Source organism: Asparagus officinalis, chromosome 1, assembly GCF_001876935.1.
Source record: "Asparagus officinalis chromosome 1, Aspof.V1, whole genome shotgun sequence".
Taxonomy (NCBI): Eukaryota; Viridiplantae; Streptophyta; class Magnoliopsida; order Asparagales; family Asparagaceae; genus Asparagus; species Asparagus officinalis.
The window spans coordinates 112,338,481-112,353,533 of NC_033794.1; the positions used below are offsets into that span (position 1 = coordinate 112,338,481).

General features: G+C 40.6%; 1 protein-coding gene across 1 annotated transcript in view; it reads left to right on the forward strand.

Moving 5' to 3' along the window:
• LOC109829008 (G patch domain-containing protein TGH homolog) overlaps window positions 1–13,720 on the forward strand; it is a 25,486-nt gene extending 11,766 nt beyond the window's left edge. Inside the window, 11 exon segments of the mRNA XM_020396048.1 lie at window positions 2,218–2,363; window positions 3,045–3,120; window positions 3,215–3,301; window positions 3,493–3,514; window positions 3,516–3,568; window positions 3,686–3,827; window positions 4,171–4,642; window positions 4,818–5,105; window positions 5,240–5,368; window positions 12,268–12,483; window positions 12,620–13,720. Of these exon segments, the coding sequence (XP_020251637.1) occupies window positions 2,218–2,363; window positions 3,045–3,120; window positions 3,215–3,301; window positions 3,493–3,514; window positions 3,516–3,568; window positions 3,686–3,827; window positions 4,171–4,642; window positions 4,818–5,105; window positions 5,240–5,368; window positions 12,268–12,483; window positions 12,620–12,877 (1,889 nt within the window). The 3' untranslated portion in view covers window positions 12,878–13,720.

Consider the following 15,053-nt stretch of genomic DNA (forward strand, 5'->3'; position numbering starts at 1 on the left):
TATATATATATATATATAAAGTTTGGTGGACAAAGGCCTCTTGTCCACATTTGTCGTGTCTCGTACCCGTACCCGTGTCCATACCCGTACTCGTACCTATGCAACCTAGGTACCCATGCTACATAACCCTTTTTATATTTCTATATATATATATATATAAAGTTTGGTGGACAAAGGCCTCTTGTCCACATTTGTCGTGTCTCGTACCCGTACCCGTGTCCATACCCGTACTCGTACCTATGCAACCTAGGTACCCATGCTACATAACCCTTTTTATATTTCTTTTTTTGTTTCTTGTCAAAGCTGCTTTGAAACATGCTAACTTAGAATTGACTTCAAGTGGATCAGAAAGTTCATGTTAAAATGACATCTGTTAGAGTAACAAATCAAGGTTAGAGATCTTTAATAAACCATATCATGATCTAGTAACATCTTTATATGATTAAACTCAACAACCCAATAAGAGAAGTGGTTGGAAACAATTAAAAAGAATATTATAATGGTTAACCTAACAGAAGAGACAGCTCTTTACATTTTTGAAGGGAAGAATAAAACTCACGCAGCAGACCCCCCAGAATCTGGGACTAAGGCTTCATTGTTGATTGTTGTAGCCCAATATATGTCAACCAAGATATAACCATAAATCTTTTCTTTTGAATTTTATATCAAATATCAATGCTCTAGTACAAATGGTAGCATGATCCATGGGCTGTGGACAAGGAAAAGTTTTGTCATCTTATAACACCAAAATTTACTACAAATAGAAAAGAAAGCTGAGAGGAGAGGACTATCGTGATTGAGGCGCCATGGCAGGGAGGAGTTCCAGAAAGGAGAGAGAGGCCTGATAGTGTCAGGGCTGTTGTTGCCTAGGCAGTGATTCTGCTGAGCTGAATTGATGGAGGACTCAAGAACTGAAATGGAAACTGAAATATAACTTTAATAAAAACCAAAGTGAACTGAAACGCAACTTTCACGAAAGCTAACCCATTAGCTGCTTTGGGCTTGAAAGTTTGATTTTGCTCATTTTTTCTCCAAATAGTGCTCACCCCTGCTAATTGATTGGATGAGCTTTGCCATGTCTTCAATATGCTTTCACCTTTCTTGGGTATAATCCATGATCCACACGTTCAATGTCTGTTATAAAATTGTAGTTTAATATCAATCATTTAAATCAGTCGTATGTTAACGTTAGTCCCTTAAGTCTGAGTATTTTGATATTAATACCTCAAATTTCTGAAATATGTTATATAAATACCTTTGATAGATTTTCTGCACAGAATCCTTCACCCTGATTAGGTTTAGATTGACGAAGGGTGTCTAGTTACCAAAATACCCCCCCTTTCTTGTATGTCGGCTATAATTGAAGACCCTTATTCTCCCATTGCTTGCGAGTCCGAATACTGCATTGCAACCTGCAATAACACCTCAAGTCAGCCCTATCAGCAAAAACTCCATTGGCAGAGGAAACAAAAAACTTTATGGCAACTTGACAATAAGGTTTTGGATCTAGGTCAGAGAAAGATATTTGGTCAATGGAGGGTTTCAATGGCCCTTTATAGCAGCCAAAAATGAAAACAGCCGTTGGAGAAGATGGGTTGTTTGTGTTCGTACTGTTGGAGAAGATAAATTGTGAAACGGGTTCTATTTGGGTATCTTAATGGGTATGCAGGTTTGGGTAACAAGAGTGAGGGTATAACTGTCCATTCCCTGCACAAGTTAGACATAACGCAATTTCCATGGCATTTATAACCCCAACTAACGCTAGGGACTAATATCAACATATTTCAGCAATTTGAGGGACTAACATCATGATACGCAGTTTAAGGGACTAATATCAAATTACTAATGATTTAAGGGACTAGTAGCCAGAAACACCAAAATTGTTATCTGTAGTAAGAAAATGATCTGTCAAATATCAATATTGAGAAAAGGCGGGATCATGGAGTGTATTATTTTTTACTTCTAGGAGTACCATAGATATCGAAGACCATAAATATGTGCTCTAACACTTCATCTTGCGAAAGGTCATGCTATTCTCTTTCCCAATAGTAACCAAAATGAGAGATGAGTCAGTTTATATAGTCTGGATTTATTTATGATTTTTGCTGTTAGTCTTATGCTATTCCTGTTGTATAAAATTAGAAATTTCCATCTAGTGTAATGTTGTCTCAAATCTTACCATAAATACATCTCAGTTTCATGTTGTTTATATTTTAGATGCACGTAGAGAGGCGAGAAAAGCATTCCTTGCACTGTCCGGTAATGAAAAGAGTTCTGAACCTTCTCAGATTGAATTGAGTAAGAACAGCCTCAAAGATACATCTGAAAGATATGATGATGTCATTTCTTCTCAAAGCACCCCTGTAAGTAACTTTGCATATGGGTGTTGTGTTCTATTTCTTCCTTTTACAAGTCCTGTTTTATTTTCTAATCAGCTAGTGGGGCATCATGTGATGTATTCAGTAACTTGGTGCATAACGTTACCTTTTCCTTTAATTCTTCATATTCAATAAGTCATATTCCTTTTTCCTTACTTTAATTGTTTTTCTTAAAATATTGTTATAATATCTAGTTTCTTACTGTTGTCTGCTTCCTCCCTTTATTTTTTGGTTTCAGCAAAATTTAGTTAAAGTTAATGATTTAAGATTATTATGTTTCGCTTTTGTTGTGTTGCTAAAGTGATTTAAGTAAAGTTGAGAACTGTTTAAGATATGACATCCATCTTATGTTTATTTAACATCTTGTTTGTATTCATGTTTTAGTTGAAAAACATGCTTTACGTAGGTAATGAACAATAATCATACTGGAACTGATCAAATTGCACCGTATGTACATGTCTTTTTCCATCTTTATGTCTGAGTATGCTGTACCCTGCCAGCTCTGCATGTCCGTTATATCCTTATCCTAGCTTTTCGAAATTTGCTGTAGTGTCTGTCATCATGTTGTACTTACACTATGTACTACATAACATTACCATGTTTCATCGATAGTGTTGTTAATTCTCATGTGATGGTAAGTTGTTGATATTTTCTTCTTTGTGTTAGGTGTATGTACTCAACCCGAAGCAGGACTTACATGGCTTGGGTTATGATCCTTTTAAGCATGCTCCTGAATTTAGAGGTAATGGGTGCTATTCAAGTATTTTCTTCACTGTTCTGGTTCTATTCCATATCTGGTGGAATACTTCACGACTTTTTTTTAATACTTTTTTCAGATAGAAAGATGTTGCATGATTCGAAACGTAAAGATTACGGTACAAGAACTGATGTTTCATCAAGGAGTAAATTTTCAGCTTCTGACTGTAAGATACCTTTTGTGCTGATATTTTTGTTTTCATGTTTTTCTTTCTGGAGTTGTCTGCTATGCTTCTATATCTCATTTTTAGTTTTTTAGTTATTTTCCTTTCTGAAAAATATTTATCACTTATTAACGCATAAATATGAAGTCTTCTTATTTGTGAAATAGACTTTAATTAGTTAACTCATACATCAGCAGGAAAATATGCTCCAGGTTTGGATTGGAGCACTTGAGGAACTTGATGTTGAAGATGAGGATATATATTCATCTGGTGAGCATGGGCATAATTATAGTTTCTTTTCCTTAATGTATATAGATCTATGTATGTTGCATGTATCCACTTCATTATGTTTTATGCATTTCGGTTTTAAGGAATATTTGTTACTAGGTTTTGAGTATGTTGGAATGGAAGTTCAAGAAGAAGAACCCTCAAAAGAAATCCCAGACAAAAAGCTTAAACTGGAATACAGAAAGCAGGGTGTTCTTCCTGGTTTCAAAGTTGCATCAAATTCTGACTATAGTTTGGAAAGGTAGCTAAACCATTCAAGATTGCTCTTTAGACTTGTAACGTGTAAAATATCGTATGTTTTAGTATGAAAAGAAATCATAACAATTTTACATTATCTTGATTTAGTTTCTGTTTTTGTATATTCCTAAATAGTATCCATTTATATGGGTATCTGACAAAAGTTTGCCAGTGAGTCCTTGTTCTCAATGTTGACCGACAATTTAAGCTGAAGGGTGCCTTAATGAAGCTATGCATCTAGCAGCTAGTCTGATGCTTGTGCATTATATTACATTGTCATAGATGCTTGCAAAAAAATTGTCATATTGTCCTTTCAAGAGAACTAATTACATTTATTCGTTTTCCAGATTTTATCCTCCTGTTATCCCCCCTGATTTTGAGCCTATTCATAAGTTTACATCCCCACTGGAGACCATGGAGAAATTTGCTGAATCTCCCCCTTTAGAGGTTCCTCCTCCAGAAGACAACAATTTGAGATTATTGATAGATGGGTTTGCAACTTTGGTTGCTCGCTGTGGTAAATTATTTGAAGATCTCTCCAAGGAAAAGAACGAATCCAATCCATTATTTTCATTCCTTAGTGGTGGAAATGGTCATCTATACTATGAAAGAAAATTGTGGGAGGCTAAGCAGAAAACTGGTCAACAAAGGCAGGTGGCTGCATCATTTGACCGAAAGATGACAGCTGAGAGTCGTGGGAGAATTTTAGGTGAAAAGCCCTTGGAGAGAAGCGCCCAAATTTCAACCACATTTGTCGCCCATAAAGAAATTCATTTTCAGTCCAACCTTTCTGATGCTTTCACAAAACCCACATCAGTTGTAAGTGCTTACACATCACTTCTATCAGATTAACTGATGCCATTAACATATTGATTGTTGGAAAATATCTTATCCAAATAAATAATTGTAAAGTGACATTGCATTATCTATATCATATTACAATGAGCTTATTTTCACAAAAGGTTATTGAGATCATTGCTTGTTTCAACTATAGGTTGACTCCTCAGAACCTGCTAAACCTTTCAAAGATGATCCTGCAAAGCAGAAAAGATTTGAGCAATTTTTGAAGGATAAATATCAAGGTGGCCTTCGTTCCACGTATGCTGGCGGTAGAAGCGCACTGTCTGATACAGATCGTGCTCGGGAAAGACTGGACTTTGAGGCTGCAGCAGAGGCAATTGAGAAAGGGGAATGGAACACAAAATCTAATATTCCATTGAGCCAGCAAGGATTGAAACTCCTTGGTGATGAAAGTGGCTTTGTGCCTTCTACCACAGTTGAGGTACTTAACCTCCCTGAAATTCTTATACTTAATTGTTGTCCTCTTTAACCTCCCTGAGATTGTTTTACTCAACAGCTGTACTCCCTTTCCATACTTGAGTTAGTAGTTAAGATGTTACTTGAAATGTCAAGCAGACACAACAAATTTCTGAAGTTGAAGAGAAGATGGTGGATAAAATGTACCCTAAGAGGGAGGAATTTCAGTGGCGTCCCTCTGCGATTCTATGCAAGAGATTTGATCTTATTGATCCTTTCATGGGGAAGGTAACTTTTTTAGGTTATGATTTCATTACATATGAATTAATTTTTCTGCACAAGAAGATTACCACAAAATTTTTTCTGCTTTCAAAAACTTACCATTCTATATAAATTGCTTACTTTTCTAAAGCCTTACTGCCATTGGGTAATTTTTTTTTTCCAATCGGGTGAAATTTTCTTTTCAGACGGTAATCAGGTAAATCAGTCAATTTTCAGGATTAGGATGGCCCTGGTTTATACACTGGTTTATGAAACTTAGTTTCAGTTGTATCATAAGATAATTTTATAGCAATTTTACATTGTGCTGAACTCCGAACTATGAGATAGCATCAAGACTAAAGATATAGGGCAATTGGAAAATAGGGTTCTTGTTTCACAATGGATTCTTTTTGTTGCCCAATTTTGAGAGACATCCTAGACTTCCTCTGGCGGGTCCGTTGTATTTTGACTATCATCATATATCTTTCCAATTTCCATCTTCCAAACTTTGTTTCAGTTTACCATGAGATAATTTTTTTTGCCAAATTAGCTTTTCAGAACTCTGATCAGGAGATAGCATCAACAATGGAGATGACAAAAGATATATTATATGATAATTGCAGAATGCGGTCCTTGTATGACAAGGGATTATTTTCTTGCCTAATTTTGAGAGACATCCTATACTTCCATCGCTCGGTTTCCTATCGCCATCCCATCAATGCAGTATGAGTTTGCATCTTATCTGGCTCATAAGAACAAATGTATCAAGAACTTGGCTGCTCATAGGAAGCAATATTTATATTTTGGGTGCTTTTAGAGAACCACTACTGCGTCTTTGAGTTTATGACTTTAGCATTTCCAAGAGTTGGGCACTAGTATCTTTTTAAATACTGTGAAGATGTGTGGTCAATCTTTCACATATAGGAAGTAGAGGGAGAAGGTGGTCATTTTTGGCTGAACCTCCATTCTGTCTATTTTGTTTTTTCCAACCTGGTTTCTGTAAGCCCAGTTAACAAGATCTTGATGATATGATGAATCAGAGTTAGATTGTGCTGGACATATAGAGTGAAGATGTTCATCAGTCTTTTAACAAATATGAAGTAGAGAGAGAAGGTGGTCATTTTTGGCTGAACCTCCATTCTGTCTATTTTCTTTATTCCAACCTGGTTTCTGTAATATTGGTTAACAAGACCTCACTGATCTTGACCAAGCAGCGTTAGATTGTATTGGACCTTTGTTCCATATTCACTGATAAGATTTTGTTGACATATTAGTAATAGATAGGGTGTTATTTGTAAGTTGTGTAGTAAGGGCCTATATAAGCCCATCTTATGGAGTAATAAAGTTAGGGTTTTCTCTCTATTTTCAATATGGTATCAGAGCCGGCTGCCCCCCCTCTCCTCTCCTAGCCGCCGCCCCCCCCCCTCTCCTCTCCTACGCTGCCGCCCCCCCCCCCATCTCCTCTCCTAGCGCCGCCCCCCCCGCCCCCCTCGATCAACCCTCACCTCTCCCACCTCCCTCGAGAACGATTCCACCAATAACATGACCCCGAACCCCCCTCCCTCGAACCCCACCTACCCTCGACCCCCGACCTCTCGCCGATCCCCAATACGTACCCCGAATCCCCTACCCTCGAAACCCCGCTCCCCCCCAGAACCCCGCCACTCAAACCCCCTGACCCTAGCCGACCCCCCCCACCCCCAAACAGACCACAACCTCCTCCCTGACCCCTACTTACCGCTTGCCACCTCGGAGCCCCCCTTGCTGCCGCTATGTCAGACCTAGAAGTTTGGCATGTGCATCTCTCGACTCAGTCCTCGAACTGATGACATGAAGAGTTTATATCTCACATCGATGAGATATATAACTGTGTTTGGTTCTTGTTTCCTCTGAGTAACGAGATTTTTTTTTTGAGATCCTACTCTTGTTATGCAACAGAGGTGCTGCCGAAAGTGTTACTGCACACAACAAGGGTCGGAAGAGAAGGTGAACAGGTGGTGGGTCTGAAGCCTATTCGATGGAGGAGATCATCAAGAAGTTGAACCCCGCGGAGATGTCAACTTTGATGAAGCTAATGAAGTTGTCGGCTAGTGAGAGCGCGACAAAACCATCGAAGAAGTTGGAGCTTCCGACCATCGATCTGAAGCTTGATGGACCGAGTACTTACCTGAGCTGGTCGCGGCGGGTGAGATACACCCTTGCAGGGAGGAATCTGGAGGGTTATCTGACAGGAGAGGTGACAGAGCCGGAGGAGGACTCGGAGGGAAGTGAGTGGAAGTCCACTCATATGTTGGTGTACATCTGGCTTCTCAACTCGTTGGTCCCGACGATCGCCGCCACGGTGGATGGCATTGAGAAGGTGAAGGATGTCTGGGAGAAGTTGAGGAGGACATATGATGGAGTGGGGAATAACCTGAGGGTATTCCAGATTAAAGGAGAGATCGATGCCACAGTCCAGGGAGAGAGGACTGTACAGGAATATGCTACAGAGTTGGAGCGCCTGTGGCTGGATTATGATCATTTTTCCCCCCGGGCTAGCTGCAAGGACCCGGGATGTAAAGAGCGGGAGGCCTTTCTACAGGAAAGGTCTATGGTGTTTCTCAAGGGATTGACATCAGAGTTCGCTCAGCGAATCGCATTGTTACTAGCTCAACCGAAGATTCCCACGCTTGAGGAGGCTGTCTCTGCTATGATCCAGGAGGACACTCGCATTCGGCTGCAGGCAGGGACATGTGGACTTCCTGTGGTGAAGTCAGCAATGGCAGCATCTAGCAACACTGGATCTAGGGGAGAGACTCGACAATGCTACAACTGCGGCACAGTGGGTCATCTAAGGCATGCTTGCACCAAGCCACCCAAGGAAGGAGATTCGGGTGGACGTGTACAGTTCGGAGGTCGTGGTCGTGGCCGTGGGGGTCGACGAGGTGGAAGAGGAGCAGGGAATCGGGCGAATCTGATGGTAGCAGAGGAAGAGGAAGCAACTGAGATGATCTTTACTGAGGAGGACCATATGCTCCTGGAGATTCTTCGAAGGAAGCAGAGAGTAGCAGGAGATGGGGACTGAAGAAGTGGAACTGAGGAGACATCTAAAGGCAACTCTGCTACTTATGCTCATCCGACCAAAGGTACGGATGACATACATGCTCTTGCTTCTATGTCTCCCAATAGACCATCAGAATGGATTGTCGACTCCGGTGCATCTCGACATGTGACGGGCAACGCTAGTGAGTTCTCGTCATACACTCACCTAGCATCAGCAGATAGCATCCAAACAGCTGATGGTACATTTCAGCCTGTGGTTGGTAAGGGTACTGTTAATTGTACAGGTTCTGTAACTCTGTCCAATGTTTTGCATGCTCCTTCCTTTCCAGTAAATCTTTTGTCCATTAGTGCTATTATCCTCCAACTAAAATGTATCGTTTCTTTTGACATTCCCAAGGTGATCTTCCAGGAGAAAGGGACAGGACGGAGACTTGGGACTGGCACGTGGAGTAATGGACTGTGGTACTTGGATCGTGAGGGACTGGACTCAGCTTTGGTGTCAATGGTAGAGAAAGCAGGAGTAGGATCTGAAATGAGTGCCGAGAGTGAATTGATGCTTCATCACCAGCGCTTGGGACACTCATCCTTTGGTACTTTAAGTAGATTGTATCCATCTTTATTTGAGAAAGCAAATAAAGAGAAACTTGTGTGTGATGCATGTAAGTTGGGAAAGCTTACTAGAAGCTCTTATGTTAGTTCTGATCATAGGAGTTCTCATGCATTTGATCTGATACATTCAGATGTTTGGGGGCCTTGTTCCACAAGTTCTATGAACGGATACAAGTATTTTGTTACATTCATTGATTGCTTCTCTCGCGTTACTTGGTTATACCTGATGAAGAATAAGAGTGAAGTGTTTGGCTGCTTTCAAAACTTTCATAGGAATGTTCAGACCCAATATGGAGCAGTGGTGAAGGTATTGAGATCTGATAATGGGACAGAGTACACCAACAAAGTGTTTGGAGAATACTTGTCATCTCATGGAATACAACACCAGACTACGTGTCCATACACACCAGCTCAGAATGGGGTAGCAGAAAGGAAGAACAGACATCTCTTAGAGGTTGCTAGAAGTATGATGATCTCCATGAATGTCCCAGAAACATTGTGGGGGCAAGCAGTGTTGACTGCAGCGGCGCTGATCAACAGAATGCCCTCGAGAGTACTGGATTGGAAGTCTCCGTGTGAGACATTGAAAGGAGATAATGGTGGGATTCTTCCACTGAAGGTATTTGGCTGTGTGTGTTTTGTGAAGGATAACAAACCATCCGTCGGGAAGCTTGCCCCTAGAGCGGTGAAGTGTATCTTTGTAAGATATTCTGCTACTCAAAAGGGATATGTTTGCTGGAGCCCGGTGGAGAAAAGGTTGTTCGTGAGCATGGATGTGTACTTTCGTGAATTTGAGCCATATTACACACAGAAGGTACCATCATCCGTTGGTGACTCGCCTAATACTGGAAGTATGAGGCGAGAATGGGAGAATGGTGAGAGGCAGATGAATAATGTAGAGAATAATGTGGAGAAATCGATTTCTCTAACGATTCCTTGGGAAGGAGAATTGGTTGAGGAGGAGCAGGAGAATAAAGAAGAAGAGGATAAGGAGACAAGAGGTGTTAGGCCTACGGCTCAGGGAGAGCTACTTACCTATAGTAGGAAGGGGAAGGGGAAGCAAATTACGGAAACAGTATCTACAGTGCCACTAGTGCCAGGTCCCTTATCAACGCCTGTCCCGACTCCTGAGACACCTACACCACCATCAGATTCCTCCCAAGGTGATATCAATCCTCTCATTACTCCCACACCAATGTCAGTACGGAGGACTACTCGCAGCAATGCGGGACATTCTCCCGATAGATATGGTTGGGATCTTGCCCATTTTATATCATATTCTAATATCCACCCTGCACATGGAGCATTCATTGCATCATTGGATTCTGTTACTGTACCTAACAATTGGCAGGTTGCTAAGAAGGACCCAAAGTGGAAAGCAGCTATGCATGAGGAGCTAGGAGCTCTTGAGAAGAACCGTACTTGGGAGCTAGTAAAACTACCAGAAGGAAAGAGAGCAGTTGGATGTAAGTGGGTCTTCACTGTGAAGCAGAATCCAGATGGACAAGTTGAACGCTACAAGGCTCGTCTGGTGGCAAAAGGGTATAGTCAGACATATGGCATCGATTATGATGAGACTTTTGCACCGGTGGCGAAGATGAGCACTGTTCGGACCTTAATCTCTCTGGCAATAAATGGTGGATGGAAGTTACACCAACTAGATGTGAAGAATGCATTTCTTCATGGAGATCTAGTGGAGGAGGTATACATGGAGATACCACCAGGATTTGGTACAGATCAGACAGTGGGAAAGGTCTGTAGATTGAAGAAGTCTCTCTATGGGCTGAAGCAGTCTCCTCGTGCTTGGTTTGACAGATTCAGAAGGGCTATGATTGGTATGGGATACCAACAGATCAACGCCGACCATACAGTGTTCTTTCGACGGAGTGGAGGCCACATTACTATGCTTGCGGTATATGTGGATGATATGATTATTACAGGAGATGATGAGAAGGAGATTGCCCAACTCAAAGTAAGACTGGGTAAGGAATTCGAGGTGAAAGATCTTGGCTTGCTTCGATACTTTCTTGGAATAGAGATAGCTCGAGGAGCGGAGGGAATCGTCCTATCCCAGAGAAAGTATGCACTGGATCTTCTCAAAGAGACAGGGATGTTAGGGTGCAAACCTGCAACTACACCGATCGACCAGAAGTTCAAGCTAGGTGCTGAGGCTGGAGAACCAGTTGATCGTGACAGATACAGAGGCTGGTGGGAAGGTTAATTTACTTGAGTCACACACGTCCTGATATCTCTTTTGTAGTGAGCGTGGTGAGTCGCTACATGCACGATCCGAGGAAGGATCATATGGACGCTGTGTACCAGATTCTGAGATATTTAAAGAGTGTCCCCGGAAAGGGGCTGATATTCAGAAAGAATGGACATGTGAGCATCGAGGGTTATTGTGACTCAGATTGGGCTAGCTGTGCTGATGACAGGAGGTCCACCTCAGGATACTGTATCTTTATAGGAGGCAACTTGGTCTCGTGGAAGAGCAAGAAGCAGTCAGTGGTGGCGAGGTCAACAGCTGAAGCAGAGTATAGAGCTATGGCCTTGGGAGTCGCGGAATTGTTGTGGTTGAAGAGTATGTTGGTGGAGCTGAAACTAGATCAAGGAGCAAAGATGAAGCTGTGGTGTGATAACAAGTCAGCCATCAGTATCGCTAATAACCCGGTGCAGCATGATAGAACCAAACACATCGAGATCGATAGGTTCTTCATCAAAGAGAAGTTGGACAGTGGACTACTGGAGTTAAGTCATGTTCCAACTAAGGATCAGGCAGCAGATTGTCTGACTAAGGGACTTAGCTCAGTAGATATGATTAGAGGATGTGACAAGATGGGCTTAGTGGATATCTTTCGCCCATCTTGAGGAGGAGTGTTGACATATTAGTAATAGATAGGGTGTTATTTGTAAGTTGTGTAGTAAGGGCCTGTATAAGCCCATCTTATGGAGTAATAAAGTAAGGGTTTTCTCTCTATTTTCAATAGATTTATTTGTTTTTCTGCTATGCTCGATTGTGATAGATGGTCTTTAGGGTCATTGTATAGTAAGTAATTTGCAATTGCAAGAAGACTTGCAAACTAGCATGGAATGAGCACATTCAGTAATTAGTTGATTTTTTATACTCAAATTATTGGTAATACTGATGGAGACGGTTCAATATAATTTAAAATAGTCACCTTGCATGTTCATGTGATTTTAATGGTCTTCTGGCTTATAGTTGTCTCTACCTATTCTTTAAACATATTTAATCAGTCACTTCCATTGTTTTACAGCCACCACCACTCCCAAGAGCCCGAAGCAAGTTTGATGCTCTCATCTATATGCCGGTTTCTAGTCCACAAGTTACCAGTGCAGACACTACTTCAAAAAGAGATCCATCACCTGCTTCTCAATCTAAACTGCAAGAAAGTGAGGAACAACCTAATAAAGAGGATCCCGACTCCAAAACTAATGCCACAATTGTGCAGAAGCCCGTTGATCTTTACAAGGTACCTAAATTTTATATGTGGTATAACAGTTTGTTAACTTGTTAGCGCTCATGTTCGATGCCTTGTGTTGCCTACTTGTGGGCAACCATGTCAAATTTCTGCCTGTATCATGATAAATGACATTTATGAAATGCAGGCAATCTTTTCTGATGATTCTGATGATGAAGAGGAAAATGCTGGAGTCAGCTCTGTGGCGGATCCAGGGAAAAAGATTGAAGGGGTTAATACTACTCTAAATCGTCTGGTAGCTGGGGATTTCTTGGAGTCTTTAGGTAAAGAGCTTGGGCTAGAGGTTCCACCAGAATCACTCCCAGTGAACAAGACCACCAGCTCCGCTTCTTTGATAGATGAGAAGGTCAAGGACTCCTTGAACGTTGACAAAGAAAATTCCTGATCATGCAAACACTATAAGAAAAGACCAAACCATAACTTTCATAAGAGATCAAGATGACGGTAAAATTTCTGATCATAAAGAGAATAGAAATAAAGCAGAAAAAAGGGAACATCGATCTAGGAAGCATAGATCTCACAGACGTAGCAGTACTTCGGATACTGATTCATCGAATGATGATGGACATAATGGGCATTCCAAGTCTAGATCTGAAAAAAGGTCTTCATCAAAGAGAAAAAGAAAACATTTGGATCATCACAGTCGCAAGAGAAGTAGATCTCCTAGCAGATATTCAAGCCGTGACAAGGACAGGGATTTATCAGATGATGATAGAAAGGATAGGAGATCTAGGGACAAGGAGAAATATTCTCGCAAAAAGCACCATTGAGGTATGGAAGTTCATGCATTATGATTTCACAAAGCTTTTATGAATATTGTGGTCCCGTCATAGTTTTGCTGCATATAAAGTTGAAATGTTCAGGTTATGTGAAATCATGGCACTTTTTATTTGAGTATCATGTCCCATAGAAGGCCAGTTACTTAATGCATGAGGATCTGATCATCTTTCATTAAAAACTGTTTGATAATGTGAAAAGAAGAAGGGAGCTGTCTGTAGATATTGAAATCAGGGTTTTCCTTGTGTTGCTTGCAAAAAGGCGTGCATGATCTTTTATGTTCGGCCACGAGACTGCAGACTTTCATTATGAGGTTGATTTGTATGACCAAACTTGTATGCTACTCTGTTTCCCATCTTTCTGTTATGATATTATATCACGTCCTAAGCAAAATAATGTGACGCAATTATCAGTCATCATGCACACGTACTCTTAGTTTTCTTCGTTTTCAGTTTTAGAACCCCCTCTATTCCATAATTCATTTTTGCACGGTTATCTATTATTGTGTTTTTATACACATATTTTAAAATTTTTGAAATAATATGATTCTTGTAGCTAATTTAAAACTATTGGGCATAGACAGGTTTTTTACTTTTTTTCTGCAACTTTTATTAAGTCTGCATCTTCTTAATGTCGTCGTCGTGGTTGTATTTGCCAGTTTCCACGTCTGAAAGATTTTGATTGAGCTGAGAGCGAGCTGCTATTGCTGGTTGTAAATTGTACAGTTTCTTTGCAACAGAAATGGGTTGGAACCTCCAGTCCACATCTAGAACAGGGCACCATTAAGTCTTAATCAATATTTACATGTGAAACTTCTGTTTGTATCTGTGACTGTAAATGATCGGCTTGTATTTTGATAGTCACATGGAGGCGTGTAATGATGCTCGTACAATTTTTCCTACTCTCATGATGGCACAAAATCAGGGATGGAGTTGGGGGGTACCGAACACTGTTACAGAATCAGGGTGCCTTTTATTGATGAATAAGGATCCTATCAGAATCATTTATTTCTAAGAGAATAAGCTGGCTTACAACAGAGATATAAAAACTAAAATTTTCAAGCTAATCCCTTTAACCGTCTGTGAACGCATGATATTATCCACATGATATGGATCACTTCATTGTATAATATACAACGAGGGTGTTTTGATAGAATCTGCACTGACGAAGAGTGACGATTGTTTGTTAGTGTATCTGTGAGTATGTTCGTAGGCGAAGGACTGCGAAGTTCGTTCCCAAGGCCCATCCCTATTCCGGCCCATTATCATGGTTTTATACGGGTTAAGTGCTTATATATCAATTACTACTATGAGGAAGGTCGCTTTATATATATATATATTTATAAAGAGTCAAAGACCCATTTTTGCACGGTTATCTATTTATAAAGAGTCAACCACCGCTAAGATTTATAATTGTTTATTATTATGGAGTCAGCCGTTTTGCAGATGAGATGTCAAATTATTAACAAGGATATATTTTGAAGAGGTCATGCTCGATATGATGTTAGCCCAACCTGCTCACCAAATCAGTGGAAAGGTGTCCCGGTTTTTATTTATTTTAAATTAATGCTTCCTTTCATTCACCAGAGACGACGTCATTTTTATTTGAGTCTTGACTTGTTCCCTACGATAAAGATTTCTGTGGGGTCCTCACCCAAGCTTTTAGTTTTGGTTGGTGCGTGGTTGTCGTGGTCTTAGCGAGTGTGATTAGGGATTAATGCCCCTTGATTAACATTGCAAGAATTGGTCATGACTTAAAATTAGTCATGTCGTGGTTTTAGTTTG